This window comes from Nestor notabilis, unplaced genomic scaffold (assembly GCF_000696875.1).
Source record: "Nestor notabilis isolate BGI_N333 unplaced genomic scaffold, ASM69687v1 scaffold4485, whole genome shotgun sequence".
NCBI lineage: Eukaryota > Metazoa > Chordata > Aves > Psittaciformes > Psittacidae > Nestor > Nestor notabilis.
In genome coordinates this window covers 21,794-40,200 of record NW_009929673.1, presented here as the reverse complement: position 1 = coordinate 40,200, position 18,407 = coordinate 21,794, and the positions used below count along the sequence as shown (strand labels likewise).

The 18,407-nt window shown below is 41.2% G+C and overlaps 1 protein-coding gene across 1 annotated transcript in view; it reads right to left on the bottom strand.

The window, feature by feature from the left end:
• SYNE3 (spectrin repeat containing, nuclear envelope family member 3) overlaps positions 1-15,729 on the bottom strand; it is a gene marked incomplete at its 3' end in the record, with an annotated part of 18,405 nt that extends 2,676 nt beyond the window's left edge. The window contains 9 exon segments of the mRNA XM_010015086.1: positions 519-662; positions 923-1,105; positions 1,864-2,011; positions 3,965-4,101; positions 5,251-5,595; positions 6,356-6,517; positions 11,788-12,097; positions 12,520-12,692; positions 15,577-15,729. Of these exon segments, the coding sequence (XP_010013388.1) occupies positions 519-662; positions 923-1,105; positions 1,864-2,011; positions 3,965-4,101; positions 5,251-5,595; positions 6,356-6,517; positions 11,788-12,097; positions 12,520-12,692; positions 15,577-15,720 (1,746 nt within the window).
• Between the last annotated feature and the right edge of the window lie 2,678 nt (positions 15,730-18,407).

Below are 18,407 nucleotides of genomic sequence, written 5' to 3'. Positions count from 1 at the left end.
GTGTGCATATTGGGCCCTTGGCTGAACCAGTTCAAAACACTAACCGAGTGGAAAATCATAATCTTTTTTTTTTTTCTTCTTAACTTGGCCATTTCAATCAGCCTGTGGAGTAAATGCAGCACATGTCAAAGCTGTGATGGACGTAAACAGCAGAAAGGGGGAGGAATGCTGAAGGACACAGGACAATGGGAACTCCCTGCTTTTGAAGAAAGTTAGATTGGTTCAGGTTATCTTTGCAGTTTCACTCCCAATGGGAAATATCAGGATACAATTTATTTTAGCAATAAAACTAGCCCAAAAAGGTGTGGGACCAACAGCTTCCAGCTGCTTGTTCCTTCCCGCAAGCCCAATTTGCCAGTTCTTCAGCTGCATTGCTTTAATTTAATTTACTCCATGCTATAAACTAGACCAAATGAAATGGCAGAGACAAGGGACTGAATTCCTAATGCTAATAAAATATGAACAAACAGGACCACAATTAACTGAGGATATCACAGCCGAACATTACTATAATGTACCTGAAGTCTCTGGAGTTGTGTCTTTTTACCCAAGAGGTCAGGCTTCTGTTCCTTCTCTAGATCCAATTTAGCTCTGATGGCAGATAATTTCTTCTGCAAAGGTGCGAAACCAGCATCAAAGTGCTTATGTTGCGATAGTAAATTGTAGATGGAGAAAGAAGAAAAAAGATACAGCATTCAATATACATCCTTTGGCATTATCTTTTGTCAATGTCCATTTCATACTCAGAACAAACACCAAGCTACACTATGCAACAGACCACAAATTTATTTGAATATTTGATCAACCTAGAAAAAGGTATTGGGCCCAACTGGTTAGTACTAAATTTATACTGATGTAACTGGCTGAGTAAAAGATTGATCATTGTCACAGGAGAAGACTGTATATGGGCTTTGAAGCTCACCTGGATTTTCCTCTTGCTCTGCAGCAGACTTTCATGGAGAATTTCTCTCTTCTTTGAAGCTTCAGCTACTTCTTGCAGAAAAGTCTTTGCTTTTTCCTCACCAAGGACATTGTTTAGCAAATCCTTCTTCAGCTGTAATGTCATGAACTTCTCTTTGAAGCGGGAGCTTTCAGCTAGAGCAGCCTAAAGGAGAAAAATTCTTCCAGTGAAATTATACCAAGAAAATTAAAAATCATACAACCATATTATTCTCACACAAGTCACACAACCAAAGTAGTACGACAAAGTCGGGTAAAAACAGCATGCTGGGCCAACAAGGGGTAACAGAAGGTACCTGGACAGTGCCCAGTTTAAGGAAAAGTCTTCCTGATAATGTTAGAAGCACCAGGGCTGCATCCATTTTGTGAACAGAAATAGAGGAAAGCTGTACTATGGAAAGAGTTGTCTGTGCAGAGAAGAGGCCTAAACAACCAACAGAAAGGACAGCTTGAATGCTTATCCCAAGGATAAACTCCATCCCTGTTCACAGACACATTTATTCTGGAGATCACAAGGATGACAAAATAACGAAAGCAGCTTGCTAGGCACATGCAGAAATCATGCATTATAATCCCATGACTGTATTACCATACAGTTCTTAACAGAGTCCACAGACTTCCAGGGAGATCTGGGTAATGCTAAACAATATTATCATCATTGTTAAAGGTATCTAGCACTTTAATTCAGTCTATTCAGTTGACAACTCCAGTTAAGGGAAGAAAGTAAGGCACTCTGCTACAGCTAGAGCTAAGTATTGACTTCCATACTTTAGGGGTTCCTGCTATACTGCAAACACCCTTCCAGCTGCTTCTGTCTAGCAGCTGTAGAGAGGCAGCTGCTGGCAAAGCTTGGGCGAACACAAACCAAGAATCCGTTTCTGAACTTAGTAACAGGTTTGCTACCTCAATGTGAGCCAGTGCTGGCTCTGGAGTCTCCAGGAGCATCTGGACTGATGGCTTCCACCGTTCAAAATCTAGTAAGGGATTTTGGAAGAGTCTTCTCAGTTCGGTTTCTGTATCAGTGCTCATTTTAGATGTCTTGCCTCTAACACTGCAAGGGGAAAGTGACAGCCAAGAGAAGGATTACAAGAAATCCAAGTTCAAACATCCTATTCATCAAGGCATGAATTAACACAATACTCATGTGTAAACTGTATCCGATGCAAAAGCCTCAGACTTTCTTATTGTTTGAGCCTGGTGTGGCATACAGACAGCTGCTCAGTCAGAGACAACCAACAAAACTTTATTTAGAGACCATAAGACACATTTGTGTCTTGCGCAACTGTGTATCAGGAATTACTTTGCCTTTCTAGCAGCCAGCAGTCTCCCCTCGTATGTGATCGTTCTTGGCTGCTCGTCATCACCAGCATGATTTAACAAATCATTGGAGTTGCCTCACTGACTGATGGGAGGAACAAGACAAGAGTGTCTAGAATTTAACTTTAGTTGCCTGCATTTTTTTACATATTATCAAGTCTTTATTCCTTTAAAAAATTACATTAAGAAATCTTTGCTCACTGTTACCTGCAAAAAGAGGAAAACACTTTTTTCAGATACAATTTTTTTAAATTTTGCTGAACCAGTAGTAGTATTTATATTAATATACATGGGTGAGTCTGATAAAAGCTTTGTATTTCTATGTATGCATACACATACATGCACAGCTATAAGTGTGTATAAATATTAAAAAAAAAAAAAATAATCAAAAATCAGCACACATTCACTAAACATCCAGGCTTCTCTTACAAAGGCTTATCCAAAACACCACTGAGTAACAAGGCCTAGCAGTGACACACCCCATGCAGCTGCCTCCTGTTTTTCTCAGCTTTCCTGATGTCCCAGTTTGCAGAATCCTATTTGATACAGCAGAATGAAACCCAAACTATATGCTCACATGGGAACAGTATCCTACAAATTCACAAAACAGGTTGGCAAGAGCAATGCCAATCAAGATTAATACTGCCTTTCTATAAATCCAAACCCAATAATCTTACCTGTGTCAGTGGGACATTATGGAGCTAAACAAAGGCAAGCTTGCAGAGGGCAAAAGCTCCACAAATAGAAAGTTCTAACATTACACGTTCTTTGCCATTTGCTCTGCTGCCCCTGCAAGGCTCAGCGTGAAGCTGCCAGACTTCGAAAAGAAGCCTTAGACAGGAGCTGGCAAAAGAGCAGCTGCCATTTTCTACTCAGAGGCAAGTCCCCTGCCTCTTCTGTTGCTCTTTCAACAGCGTTTACTTGTTAGTTTTTAAACTGAAATCCTTTCCCATAACGACCTATAACCCTTCCAGCAGGACAGCATACTGTGCACTCAACAGAGGAAGATAAGCTTGAATACAGTAAAAAAACTGACCTTTCTTTTTCCTTAAAAAAAAAGCTCCTTCCTTCTAGTTTGCAAAGTTTGCTGCAGCTTCTTTACTTCCTGATTCCAGGCAGCCTGGAAACGGAAATGCTTAAGTCTGGGGAGAGGCTAAACTTTCAGAGTTTCCAACCCAAGGCAAGTTGAAAACAGGAATCATGCATATACGCTGGCAAGAGAAAGGGAATAAACTCTGCCAAATAATTGCTAAGGCTGATGAATCACCACCACGAACTCAACAAGGGAGTGTCATAATTCTTCTGAACCGTTTACTACTATAGCTCTTGTCCTGAATTTCTAGTTGCTGTCATAAAAGGTAAGCAAAATACATAAATTATTATTATAAAATGCTAAGATGATCAAATTAGGTGCCAACAATCTGATTTTCTTCAAACCATACACAACATTAATGATACAAGATTACTGCTTGAAAATAGCCAGCAGCTTACAGCTCCTAGCAAATGGCTAACATTACAGGTTTACTGCAATGTGGAGGCAGATGTAATTAGCAGAAGCCTTTCTTTTCTACCAGTCACCTACAATTGGATGATACATTACTTTTTTCTTAGGTCCTTGTTAATGCTTTCAGTGTCTGAGAGGCAATTCCTCCCCACCACCCCCACCCATAATCAGACTTCCCACTACCTTTGGTACTGCTGTATTGCAGATACAACACTCTCAGTGTGTGGCTGCACATCTTGGGAAAACCGTAGCAGTTCCTTAAGCTGAGCCTTCAGCCTCTCGACATTGGACTCTTCTGCAGCCAGAGCTGCTTTCGTTGCCTTAATCATAAAAACAATTAATAGTTTACACCTCATTTAGTGTTTGGCACATGAAGAGATAAGGCTGTCTCTCAGGGTGTTCACACATACCCTTTCTGCTGCTGCCCTTTTTCCTGGTTGTATGGAATACAAACCTTGCTAAAGCAGAAAACATTCTCAGAAACAGTTTTGTTCCCACAAGCTCTCTCTCCTCTTTTCACAGTGCCTATCATCCCTGTCTGATCTGCAGAGTTCACTGAGTGAATCACAAACAGGTCCAGTCTCAGCTCACTGATTGCGGTATAAAACATGAGATGCATTTTTGGAGCAGACTTAACTGCATCTGTTTGCATGAACAGGTCTTTCTCAGACTCACATATACAGCATGTTAATTTTAGGGTGATTTAGGTCAACAAAACCAACAAAAAAAACCCCTATGTAAATGTAGCTGGATTGAACCAGTCAGTATTTTGTGGATCCTTTTTTGCATATACTTTTCCTAGCTAGTCCTGCTGAGTTCTAGACATACAAATTGCAATGAAAGGCATTTTGAGAAGAGATAATAAATGCAAAAACAGCCCTCAAGAGGAAATGACTGGCAAAGATTTTTATCTATATTACGCATGACAAACTTTTTGCACTCATTTTTGCAACAGATTGATTTTAGTATAAATACTGGATTATTATAAACTTGGGACTTTGTAGAATTAAAGATGTCTCTTCTGGTAAAGGAATACAGGAATACACCTTACACAGATGAAAGATAGAATATAGAAATGGTCTTACCAAGTACTCCAGAAATAGATGAATATGTGTGTGTGTGTATGAATTTGTATATACAGTCAGACATTATTTTCTTGCTTCTTTTTAAGTAGAGCAAATTGTATTGTTTGCTCTGTATTGTGCTCTTTTTGCATATGGTCCCTTTGAACTCAAGACAAACTCCAACACATGTTCCAACCCTGCTCTGTGCAGAGTGAGATAAAGGTTAGATTAGTTGATTCCATTGTAGCTATTCACATTTCCTTGGTCTGTTTCATACACAATCATACTCTTTCCTTACCACCATTAATCAGTAGAACAGGCACCTGTTCGATGTGACCATGCATGTTCAATCTATGGCTACGCTTGATCCTGCTTGTTTTAGACACATGAAGGATAACAACTTACATTGCATTTTCTCCACAAGGTTACAAACTCATCTTCAGTCTTCTCCCCTTCCCCAGGCTCTAGGTGATTTTCTAGTTTCTGTAGATATTTTCTCAACACCTTGATGTCTGCTTCTAATTGTCTGGCTTGGGACTCATAGGCACTTTCTGACTCCTGGATCTTGAGCAATCTCTCCTCCTCCTCACTATGCAGCAGTTTCAACTTCTCCAAGGCTTTTCTTAGCATTTCGAGTTCATCCTTCATTCTCTCAGCTCCGAGTGGGGAGGTATTCTCAATCACATTTGCACACTCATTTTCAAGGTGGTCCAATTTCTTCCCACCGTTCCTAATGTTTTTGGCAATTTCCTGCAGAAAAAAGTTAAATAAAGATTAGCTGCAGGAATGGGAAGTTGGGGGAAAAGCTGCAAGCAATAGCGGAAAAAAAGTCTGCCTCTCCTGGTTGTTCTTTGTTCTTACCTTCTTATACTTTGTTCTTACCTTCTTATTTCAAAGTATGTCTCTTTTCAAGTGACCAGAAGCCAGGGCTGGTCATTTGCCTTCTGAGTAATACTAACTGCCACAATTCTGAAAATATTGGCTTGATTTTCATAAATGCTTGTCATCTGAGGTCCCTGACAAAGACAACAGGAGCTACAGGCACTAAGGAACTGTTACAGCCAGATCTCTGAGAGATTTAAAGCTAAAGAATTTAGGCAGTGGCACCAAAATATCGGATACACTTCTTAAAACTGGTATATTTATCACTGTCTCTAAACTCTCAAAACCTGTGAACCTTCAGGCTTTATTTGGATCATGATTACCAAATATCACTCATTTAAACAAGTTTAAAGGGCAAGATTCTCAAAGAATCACATAACCATAGGAGATGAGGCTTTACAAGAAATAAAACAGACCAGCCTGTGACTTTACAGTTGGAAGAACCATGTGTACTAACAGTTTTAGGACCTGATACAACTCTTCTTCCAGCCCATGTTAAAACCACACCTTATTTTATTTGTGTAATTCTTTTCCCAAGTACACTCTTGTGTGGTTTGAGAAACATATAAGGGTATAAAGAAAGAACACACAATCCTAGCTCCTTGTTAGAATTATATTGTTGAAGGACCTGCAGTGCCTTTAACTTGTCCTCTGCCGAAGACTTGGTTGCTTCTCCAATGCAACAGTTTAATCTTTCCGTCACACCATTCAGCCACGATTGAAACTGGTTGACATTAGCGCTGTACTGCTCATGTTCCTTGGTTATCTTCTTAAGCAGGTTCACTCTGTTCTGTAACAAGACACATCACAAGCTGTAAGGACAGTGCTTATCTGGCTCTTTTTCCTTTACATTGTAACACAATTTATAAACAAGAGTCCCTTTCCACTAGCTCTGATAGCACTTGGCCTCCAGAAGAATTCAGAATTCATCTCAAGAAACAGAACACAAAACCACGTAAAGGCTTGTCCCCGTCTGGGTCATGCTGCAGGCTTTCAATGGCTAGTCTCCAAGCAGACAAATTGCAAGGTCGTCTCAGGTTAGTTTCTAGCCTCTCCTTTCCAAAATTTCCTAGTATCCCATTAGAAAAAGAAAAGAGAAAGAAGTCAGTTTCTGGCTTTCACCCTGTTTTTTTACTTACTTTTTTAGTTTTACTAAGCAGTTGTTCCCCCTGCTGGTTAAAAATAAAGATGAGCACACAACAGACTGACTTTGCCTAGCTCTTGAAAATAAAAGAGACTACTAGGGGCATGCATGCACATTGTTTTAAAGTGTTCATTATTTAAGCAAGCTCTACAGAAAGTGACCATCTGCTTTTACGAAGACTGGAAACGTTCATACTTATTCAATTAGCAGATTACAAACTATCCTGTGGTGATATCACAGACCCTGGAAGCAAATTTAAGCCTATGGGAAGCAGGTTTCATTTTCTGAGTGACTGAGTGTGCACCCTATAACCAATTCCTGAACTTACAGGGGCCGAGTTGCTCCCTGCTGATCCAGTCTGACACGCTCACAACAAGCCAAGAATAACATTTGCCTAGGCTATCCCTGTTTGTCAGCTGAAGCTTAGGTCTTGCTGAAGAGAATTTTACACAAATCACAAGGAATCCTGCTCTGTTGTTTCACTAATACAATATCTAACCTGAATATTATTTCCTATGAAAGCAGAATGATTTTTTCTTGCCCTTCATCAGTTGGCATGGAGAGCAACTGAGGTACACTATGGTTACCTTAATAAAAAATTGTTCCTTGTGCAATCCATTTAGTGCTTGCAGCACTCTTGAAAGGCTTTGCTGTCACACACAACAGGCTGAGTTTCATTTTGACTAATATGGGACACATTTCATGCCTCTGAGCTTCACTGTAGCTGCCCTCCATAGAGAGCAGGGTGATAGCTGCAGTGGTGGACAGAATTTCAAGTCCCCTCTGAATCTCCCTTGTCTCTGTGAGGCTCTCAGCATGTTGCCACATCTGTCAATCTGCCTTAGGTGGCAGTGGGCCATTGCCATTCTGTCAGCATATCTCCATCCAGGCCAGCAGCAGGGCAGCATGAACATCAGTCACCATAGGACCTCCCGTGTGCTGTGGCATGGCAGTCCCTATGGGACTTTCCATTCCCCTTTGGGACAGATTATGCCTGTAGTGCAGTACAAGCCACCATTCTCCTGGTGGCATGACACCAGCCTCTTTTCCACACTGCCACTGCAATCTCTGCTGACTGGTACAAATCCAGAGTGACTCCCCTAAAGTTAGTTGACTTGCCTCGGTACAAAAGAGGGACAGCTAAGGGACAACTGATTCCCATGGAGGATGAAATACTGCCCACTTACTAGAACCTTTAACAGCACCATCTATAGAAAAATGCATTTGGATGAGACCAAAAAGCAGAATTATGACTGCAGGCTTCTGTGGCCAAGATGCCTCCAGCAAAACACCTCATCTGTTTGCTACATCCCCTTGCCTTGATTCTCAAATCTGCAGAAGTGCGTACTGGTTGAATGATTCATACTTTGACCTCATGTTAGGGACTTGAAGAATGCAACTTTATAGCAGTGTAAACCGGCCAAACACAGAAGTGAAACAAGTCAGCCCAAGCTTATGGATTCCAAGGAATCAGGCTAATTTGTTGCACTGACAGAAGCTCCAAAAGGAGGAGATAAGAATAAAAGTGGAGCTATTATTAAACCCAGAAGTCTTACATTAATATATAGAGGGTTAAAAAGGAAGTCAAAATGACCCACCCCTGCCCAGGCTATTCAGCCACAACAAAGAACCACACAGTTTGGACACTCCTGCTAGTCCATGAGGTCAAGCAAGAGGTGTCACGGATCTAGACAAACTGTGCTGTCAAACAAAAGGCTTACAAAAAGCTGGCTGAGGCCTCCCCACCCCCCCAAAAGGTTAGGCAGGGAAGCTTCCTAATGAGGCAAAACAGAGTATCACTCACTTCTGTTAGATTAGCTGATCAGGGAGCAGGACAGCATTAAACTCAATCTCCACATACACTTGGTTAATGTGAGGAGACATTAAGCAAGCACATGGCCCTGGAAAGAGTGAGAGCACTGACAGGAAAATAATGAGTTTGCCATGAGCTGCAGAGGAAGAGATGTGTCTGGGCAGGATATGTCCAGCCCCAGGTACTCAAGGAGGGTGGACACAGAGGCAGAGGAAACCCTCTCCACTAATATCTCCTTACAGTCAGTAAAGCCAAACAAGCCTCCTCTGGAAGGCAGTCTAGAGTATGTAAAGGAAGTTCCTGCTTCAAATCCCTCTATGGCATCTAAAGCAGATTACAGAAAGCTTCTGCAGTCCTTCCTGGTGGTGCTTTTAGTCCTAGCTCTAGGGTACATGAGGGTTGGCATTATAAATATCTAGGTTTCAGTTAAGAGAGACAACACAGACAAATTCATTTGATGTACTCACACATATTCAATATATTTGACTAAATATAATGTATTAAAACATACCATATATCATAACTTTTCTTACCATCTTCAGTCATCATTTATGCTAAAACCCACAGCCATCTATCTCTGCATACTGTTATTTTACTAGGCAAGAGAAAGCACATAGGAAATGGCTGCCACATCTAATATTGCTGTCAATGTAATTAAAAGCAAATTACGCGCTTTTAAAATTTGGGAATGATGAGGACACATGTTAGTACTAAGAAAAAAAAAATCTCCACCATTTGCTCATACCCGAGAAGCAATGTCACAGGCAAACCATTTAAGAAACACTGTCTAAGAGCTTGCCTTCTGACAGAGCTGGACAACTGCACGGGATCTAAAAATGCTCTTCAAACACAAGTGCAATCTACAAACACCAGCGAGCCTCCTCTGGGAGGCAGCTCAGGCATTCAGCTGGCATCTGCGAGTCACATTTAGCCTGGCCTCTCATCATGTGAGGGGCCCGAACAACCTGCTTACAATGTCTGTGTCTCTTCCATTCATTCTTCCCTCCTGTTGGAAGAGGTAGCAGGGTTTCTCTAACAAGTGTTGTGCTTTCCAACATGATTCCCAAGGTGCCCATTACCTTGGCATTAGCTAATGAACTCTACATTTACTTCAGTTGCAAAATCCAAGGCTTCCCAACTCTCTTTGTTCCATACCTCCTGAAAGAGGGATTTCTTAGCTGGATTCTCTAACTCAATCCTTCTATGAAATGTGGTATTTGTAACCAATGCCAAAGAAAAGCTTTTACTAGTGTCTCAGTTAGCAGGAGACATAAAGACATATTTTGTCTAAGTACTATGAGCCACTTCCTGATCTCATTTACACCAGCATGTATCCAAGTCATGTATCCACCAGCATGTAAAACCACTCTCAAAGAGGTCACATTCTGGCTCTGAGTATTCAAATGACTTGTTTGAATGGACTGCCTTATTAAACTAGTTAATGACTGTCTCCTGCTTCAAAACCAAAGACAAATCCTGGTTAGAAGGGCGTAAATGAGAATTTTAAGTGGCAATCTAGATAGACAACACCTGAATTCCCAGAAACCTTCTTATTCATAAATCTAGTTACCTTGTAATCAAGAGATCTACCTCTAGAAATAAATCAGCATTGAGGCTCAAGTCTGTTGGTGCCTTTACAGCCTTTCTGTGCAGTTACAGCATTTCCAAATATACTCTGTTTTTTGGAGAGACTTACTAAGAGTTTTATTTTTATGGCTAAAAACTATCTGAATTTCATGCTCACAGAAGGTGCCAGCTCAGGAGGTTTTTCATTGCTTTGGGGTTCAGGCTGCTTTACTTTACTGAAAAAGTATGTGTAGAGCAAGCAGAGCAATGGCACAAGCATCCCAATGTGGTGTTCTGCCAGTGTCATCTGAAGCTAACCTTGTACAACAGCACCCGGAGGGAAAGTATACATCACTGTCAAACTTCAGTTCTGGACTGGGGTGTAGGTGTGGGAACAAATAAAAAGCAACATTATGACAGAGGCAGATAGCAGAACCAATGTAGTGAAAATCATTTGTATTTGCACCAGGTAATTCCAGCCTATGGAATTCCTGGAAACCACTGTGAGACTGACTAGATTTTGATCTCTATATGCTTGGGAAAGATGTGTCTGTCTATGTATTTCAAATATTCTTTTGAAGATTTCTATTGATACAGTCTAGTAAGAAACTGAATTCTTCTCACCTACAGAGGTCTGCCCCTCAGCTATGCCACGTGGTCCAATCCTGTCTTTACGCAAGTTCTAGAAGTGAAAAGTATGAGCCTTATCTGGAATCTTTATCCAGGAATAGGGTCAAAGGAAATCACTGGCACTGAAAGATGAACCAGGATGTCCTACACCAGGGTATCTAACAACTGTTCAAGCTGGAAGATTGTCATCAGGCAAGAATTATTATCTGTGTGCAGTGAAAATCTTTCAGATTACTGAAACTGGGTAGTTGAGCTCAGTGTCGGGCCACAGCTGGTTACCAGCTCAGTGTTTCCCAGTTCAGCAGACAGGGAGTGCAACTCTGGATCTGGACTAATGCTACTTCCTCCAACAAGGGTGTGTGCATGTAATATTCCCTGGCTTCAGGAATGGGTACTTCTCATCTGGTTATACAAAAACAAAAAACCCAAACCAAACCAAACAAACAAACAACAACAACAACAGAAAAAACCAACAAAACCCCAAAAACCAAACCAAAACAAAAAACCCACAAAAAAGAAAAAAAAACAACACCAAAAAAAAAACCAAACCAAAACAAAAACCCCCCCCCCCCCCAAAAAAAAATAAATCACTAATGTGTTGAAAGATGAGGAACAATTCAAAATTTATACAGATTACCTAAACCAGTATACACTAGGTCACAGCAAGAAGCTTGCAGTTAGTTTACAACAACATTACTATAAAGTACAGTGTAAGAGCATCACAATTAACAGCTTATCTTGGGACATGCCAACTTGTGAAAACAGTCCACTGACTGAAAGAACAGGGGTGCTCAGCTCTGTTTCTTTTTGCAATCCTACTAGGTAAGCCACATCACTCAAGAAGCAGACAGCAAACAATACTGCATATTGGTGAAAACTGAACACCTCCCACTCTTTATAGGTGTACCTCAGCTTGTTCCCTGATTTTTTCATATTCCACCTTCATTTTCTTCTGCACATTCTAATCAACGCTGGATTCACCTATCCTCCTGAACAAGGAAGCAGCTTCCTCTAGCAGTCTTTCCAGAAGGACTGACTGATTTAAGACATCATTCAGCAGAACCTGAGCGTGGCTCAGCTGCCACTGCTTCTCCTTTAAGCCAAGCTGCAACTCAATGTCAGGCTCCAAGGTCACACTCATGTTGTGAATCCATGTGTAAAACTCATCTTGGGCTTTCAGGTACTCATTCCAGTGCAGCCACACCCACTCAATACGGCTGTTGGGGACAGCAAGAGAGATGAGTTAGATGAAATTATGAGAGCAGTAGAGATTGAAAAGCTCATAAAGCCTTGAAAGCAAAGGACATGGTTCTCAGCAATTTTAAGCTGCTCTGACCTCAGAGGGTCCAGATTCGCTTCCCAGGGCTTCTCTGCTCTAGGGAGAAAATATGCTGTACAAGGCCTCTATGCCTGGCCAAACTCATCATTCCTGGCCACGAGATGGACTAGGCTGTGAAGGCAGAGAGCACCGAGGTCCCACTGACCCTCTCTTCCCACACAGTCCCCAATATGCTTGTGGGACTGGGATTAGCAGTGATTGCTATCTACAATCCAGGCATCAGAGAGAGGCAGGAAGCACTTTATGAAAGCACTGCATGAGACAACTGCTTCAACACAACAGAAAGTATGTTTGTCTTACCTGTGACAGTGAGTAATGTATATGGTTGTCTCTTCCCACAAGGCTTTAATGTCTTTCAGTTTAGATAGTATCTCATGCTTCTTATCCTCACTGATGCTGCGAAGGGCAGCATCTGCCTTCACAAGAATCAAGTCAATTTTCAAGCTGCCTTCTGGTTCCAGTGCACGTATTTTCTATACGAAAAACAAATGGGATTGAAAGCATGAAAAGAAAGCAAGTATAAATTGACGAAACTTAAACTTTGGGTTTACGCAGGAATTCTGAAGTCCCTGCTGCAAAACTTCTCCTGAAAGTATGAACTTTTCTTCAGATTTGTTTATTCTTAAAGATCATAAAGGACTTAATTTAACTTAAAACCATGTAGCAGTTGAAAAATATTTAATTACAAAAACCAGGTCATCTTCTATCAAGTATCTGTGGCTGTATTTCCATTGCTGTTACAAAGTTATACCACTATGTTGCCACATGTCAGTTGTTCTCTCTCACCTGGGACAAAGCATAGAGGCAATCTCCACAGGGGTACACTGCAACATCTCAGTTTTAAACTCTACTATAAAAATCATGAAGCATATTAAAAAGGCTTCCTACTGCAAATAAAAGTTGGCTCAGAAAACAAGCCAAGAGAAATTAACTAGTGGAATTTTTTGCCTGCTGCCAAATTTTGCTTTGACCTTAAATTGCTAAGTTATGAATTGGTGAAAAAGTGTATCTTACATAAACTGGAATGCCAGGAACTGAAAGTTACTCCATCTAATTTTAAGTACGCTTTCCTCATCTACCCAGAAATGGAAAATTAGCACATGTTCTGTACAATGCAACAGATCAATTAGGTCCCAACTTGGATGTCAGCTTTCAGCATCACTTTATCCAAATTTCTCATACCATCAGCTTATCTTTTTCTGCTGTTCTTTCACAAACTCCCAGCAAGCTGTAGCTTTCAAGTTTGAAGGAAAAGGCTTCTATAATTAGAACACTGAGGGGTTCAAAATCAGCAACTACTTTTGGAAAGATTAGGTCTATAGGATTTGTTCAAAAAGATCACGTCTGTTATTGCAAAGGTGAGACCAAATCACAAGCCTTTGATTTCCAGTCTCGCATTCTGAGAAAAAAAATGTTCTGGCATGTACACAGCACATCTGCATGTGATGTTCAAACAGGTGTTTGGATGAACTATCTACTATGAAAAGTGTGATTAAAAGAATCCAGGAAAGCAGGGCAAAGGTTAGAGCAAAGAAAGAAAATAAAAGCCATAGCTATCATCCAGCAGGAAAAATTTAGGAGTAAAACTGTATTCTAAGCCTGACATTTTTCCAACAAGTGAAAGCAAATATCAGCCAGAGAGAAAGCAGTGGCTGTACACTTTTCAAATCTGTTTTTTAAATGTTTGCTATCTTTGGCTGGCATTTTCATTAACAGACCAACAGAAAATAAACTACAGGAAGTACTGAAAAAACAAAAAAAACCAAAAAAACAACCAATCAACCAAAAAGGCAAACCAGATGTAAAAAAGGAACTGAAAAACGATCACTACATTTGGAAACAGCCAATAGGTGAAGCAGCAAGCACACCATGAGGACATGTGAGCTGGACAGGGAAGCCAGGCCCAGAAAGAAGGCAGGATGAGGGAGCAGGAGGTGGATAAGGAACACACGGGAAGAGAGAACAGATGCTTATTACTCTTTAGAATTATGAATTCCCAAAGTCCAAATGGAAAAAAATCTTCTAACATGATTTTTTTCACGTTACAGGCCTCCTCCAAAGCCCACAGAAGTCAACAGGCTTCAGTTCAGGCCATATTAAATCACCACAAACCTCAAAACCTTATGTCTTGTTCTCTCTGCTATGAATGCACTCTCCTACTCAAGTTCCCATGTCTGTTGCACACATTTTGAGACTGCACATATCAGCTTCCCAGACAAAAAAGAATGGGTGAAAATCATTTAAGAGCAGAAATAAATCTCTAGACCAAGTGGAAGTACTTCAGATATTTTATGACTGACATGGAAGTCTAGCCATCATCCATCACTCCTAGAAGTCTACATTATGTCAGAGGCAAGATCCAGTGTTCAATGAACCAATGAGTTCAATGAGTTAAGGAAAAAGGCTGAAGACATGTAAGCCTGCAATGTGGGTCTTTTTGGAGTTGTTAAATCTCAGAAGAGGCAGTCCAAACATGAGCAGACACACAAAAAGAAAGACTTCAGGGTAAATAATGATGAGAAAATTCTGGCCATTTAATGTAAAGAACATACTAGTTTGAATTAAAGGTAATACAAGTATAAAAAGAGTTTTGATGTTAATCATAGACATACCACCACTCGCTCATGAATGGCAGAGATGGGACAAACAGGATTGTTTCATTCTCTGAGATTATGAGACCAAGATAACATCTAATGAAACTGAAGTTAATGAATGTGAAATCACAGTAAGAGAGCAGGCACAATCTGCAATGGGATCTCTGTGAGAAGTTATACAAGAGATTAACTAAAATCAGAAAAAAAAAAAAAAGAAAAAAATTACTTTTCATTAGACAGATTATAAAGGGGACCTGTAAACCCTCTAATCATCGGGGTTTATGGAAAAGGATAAGGGGATTACTCTAGAACAGCCCATTACCAGGACACTGCAATCTTTCTCCATCAGTGCCAGAGTCCTGGAGGAGATGGAACACTAACATGATCTAATTCTCTCAGACTATATGCTGGACTTCTGCAAATCACTATCTGGTAATTGCAAGCAGCAACTCAATTGTTTCAGATTTAAGCATGCTCATAGGACAGTGTAAACATTTTAACCTGCCAAACCTGCTGCTATTCTTCCATACCAATCTGAAAAGCTTGGAAGCTTGTGACATCAAATTGCCATCCTCTTTTTCTGCAATGTCTGTAAACATTTTGCAGATGGAAAAATTAGGAAGAATACAGATCTACCCATCTACACAGTACAAATACAGGGGCAGCTAACAGTTTTCCAGCTAACAGAGTTCACAGCAATAACTACTGTAACAACAGCAGCAGTGACAGCCACCTCTGAAATGCTACATCACTCTTCCCTTACCTCAGTCTCTCTCAGTCTGGCTTCCAGGGCAGATCGAGGTCCCTTGGTGTTGTCACTGATACTCAGTCTCTCTTGGATGGCCTTCATCCATGCTTCTGCATTCTCCACACTACTGTCAAATTCATCCTGTAGCTGCTGAGTCATTGCATTTGAAGAATCTGAAAGGATAAGAAACAGGAAAGTAAGTAGGTTTTGGTTAAGACCTAACCAGGAATGCATTCAGGGCAATGTAAAGGAGCAGGGGAGAAAACCTAACGATGTTGGGGTTTCCTTTTTAACAGCAATACCAAAAAACTTAGCAGTATCGCGATACAGTTGAGCACACAGAAGGCACTCACACTGCAGCTTTCCCAAATGAAAATATACCAGGAAACAAAAAGAAGGTGGAGAACTGTGGGAGGCTCCACTACAGTAAACAGATTTAATTCAAAGCTTTCAAATGAGATTAATCTGGTGTTTGTGGTATATTCCAGATCGGCTGCACCAGTCACATACACTTAATGCTTCTTTCCAGAATCTAGTCAGTGCAAACTCTCTTTATGCCCTTCCAGGCTCATGTACTGAGTACCTGATACCAGACTAGGAAAGCGCTTCAGCACATGCTTAACTTAAAGGTATATAAACTCTTTAAAGCTGGTGAGATCAGGATCAGATGCTTAGGCCCTCAGTTAACTTGTTCTGCTGAGACCACAGACAGGTTATCTGAATGCACGTGCAGTGAGTCTGGGACACGCAGAAAACAGGAACCAGCCAGCAACTGCTAAAACCAACCACTCACAAACTGTCACATGGGAATATCAACTATGATGGATTTTTTCTTTTGCCACCTCTTTTATTCTGTACCAGGATACAAGCTTTTAATTTTGCCCTCCCTCTCTTCTTACCCCTTCCCAATCAGCAGGAGGGTATGATGCTCTGTTGCTCTTCTCTTGTGCCTTCTCTCTTTAAGAGCATAAGTTCTCTGTTGGCCAAATGGCCTCCTTTGTGCATATACAATAGAGGAGAGCCATCCTACACCCACCCTTGGGCACTATCACACTAAACTTGACTAATAAGGATAAATGATAATAAGGTCCCCTGTAGGTCAGCTCCACTGAATATAACAGAAAGATAGCCATTGACATTAAATGGTTTTGGATCACATCCTACAAATACCACCAGCTAACCCATGAGTATCTCTTGTAGATTAAAGTATTCTTCCTCTTTGTTATTCACAACTGAAACATTTTTGCAGCACAAAGTTTGAGACTTAATTACTGAACCCAGGTTTGCTGTGCAGAATTCAGTTCCACAGCAGCCCCCTCAGTTTCCATGAAACTTATTCATGTGGAATGAAGTGCTCAGTGCGATAGGCAGAACATGGCTCTTGGCAAATCTGGACCACTGGTGTTTTGTAACCACTTTAACTTTTGGCAGCTTAGTCTTTACAAAGGAGAGCCATCCTTCTTCTGGCCACTTCCCACCATCCTGACAATGTTCATGTTCATCAGTTAAAAGGATTCATGGAATTTTAATGTCCTCTCCCTATAGCTCCCAGTGCATTTTTTTTTTTTCCACATTAGACTAGAGGAAACAAGATATTAGCATTCACAACACTGATGTCTGGCAACAGAAACAATACAATTTGTTGCTTCCCAGCCATCAGCAGGCTTTACACTCAACAGATGCCAGAACAGAGCAGGAGAACTGCACCTACAGAGCAGCAACTGCACTACCCACAGAGATTACTGGAGCAGAGGATGGGTCAGACCTCCATGCACAAACAAGTGCATTTACATGGAAGAGGGAATTCCTCCCCAAGTGAGAGATGTCAGACAGGCAGAATCCAAAGCTTTAACTCATAAATTTTGGAGTGTGAGATCCTCATGGCAGTAAGAAGGGCATGCCGCAAGCTCACTGCCCTGGACTTCAAGAGAGCAGACTTTGGCCTCTTTGGGAACCTGTTCAGTAAGGTTCCATCGGATAAAGCCCTAGAGGGCAGGGGGGGCCAGGAATGCTGGCTGATATTCAAAGATCATCTGCTCCAAGCTTGGGAGTGTTGTGTCCCAACAGGAAGGAAATGGGGCAAGAAGGTCAGAAGGCCTCCGTGGATGGATAAGGAACCGCTGAGAAAAATCAGAACAAAAGAAGCAGCTTATAGGAGGTGGAAGTGAGGACAGGTGGCCTGAGAAGAATACAGGGACATTGTCTGGGAAGCTAGGGATTAGGTCAGGAAAGCTAAGGCCCAGTTAGAATTAAGTCTGGCCAGGGATGTCAAATATAACAGGAAGGGTTTCTATAGGCATGTCACCAACAAAAGACATAGCTAGACTAGGGATAATGTGAGCCCTCTCCAGGAGGAAATGGGAGAACTGGCTACCCTGGATTTGGAGAAGGCTGAGGTTCTTGATGACTTCTTTGCCTCAGTCTTCACTGGCAAATGCTCTGACCATGCCACTCAAGTCTTGGAAGGAAGAAAAATGCAGGGACTGTGAGAATGAAGACCTCAGGCTCGCTGTAGAAGAGGATCAGATTCTGCAGGGACTGTGAGAATGAAGACCTCAGGCTCGCTGTAGAAGAGGATCAGATTCGAGACCATCTTAGGAACCTGAATGTGCAAAAACCCATGGGACCAGATGAAATCCATCCATGGGTGCTGAAGTTGAAAAATCCTGGCAGTCAGGTGAAGTTCCTAATGACTTGGAAAAAGGGTAATATAACCCCCATTTTCAAGAAAGGGAAAATGAAAGACCTGAGGATAGGGACAAAGCAGTTGATGTCATCTACCTGGACTTGTGCAAAGCATTCAACCCTGTCCCACATGACATCCTTGTCTCTAAACTGGAGAGACA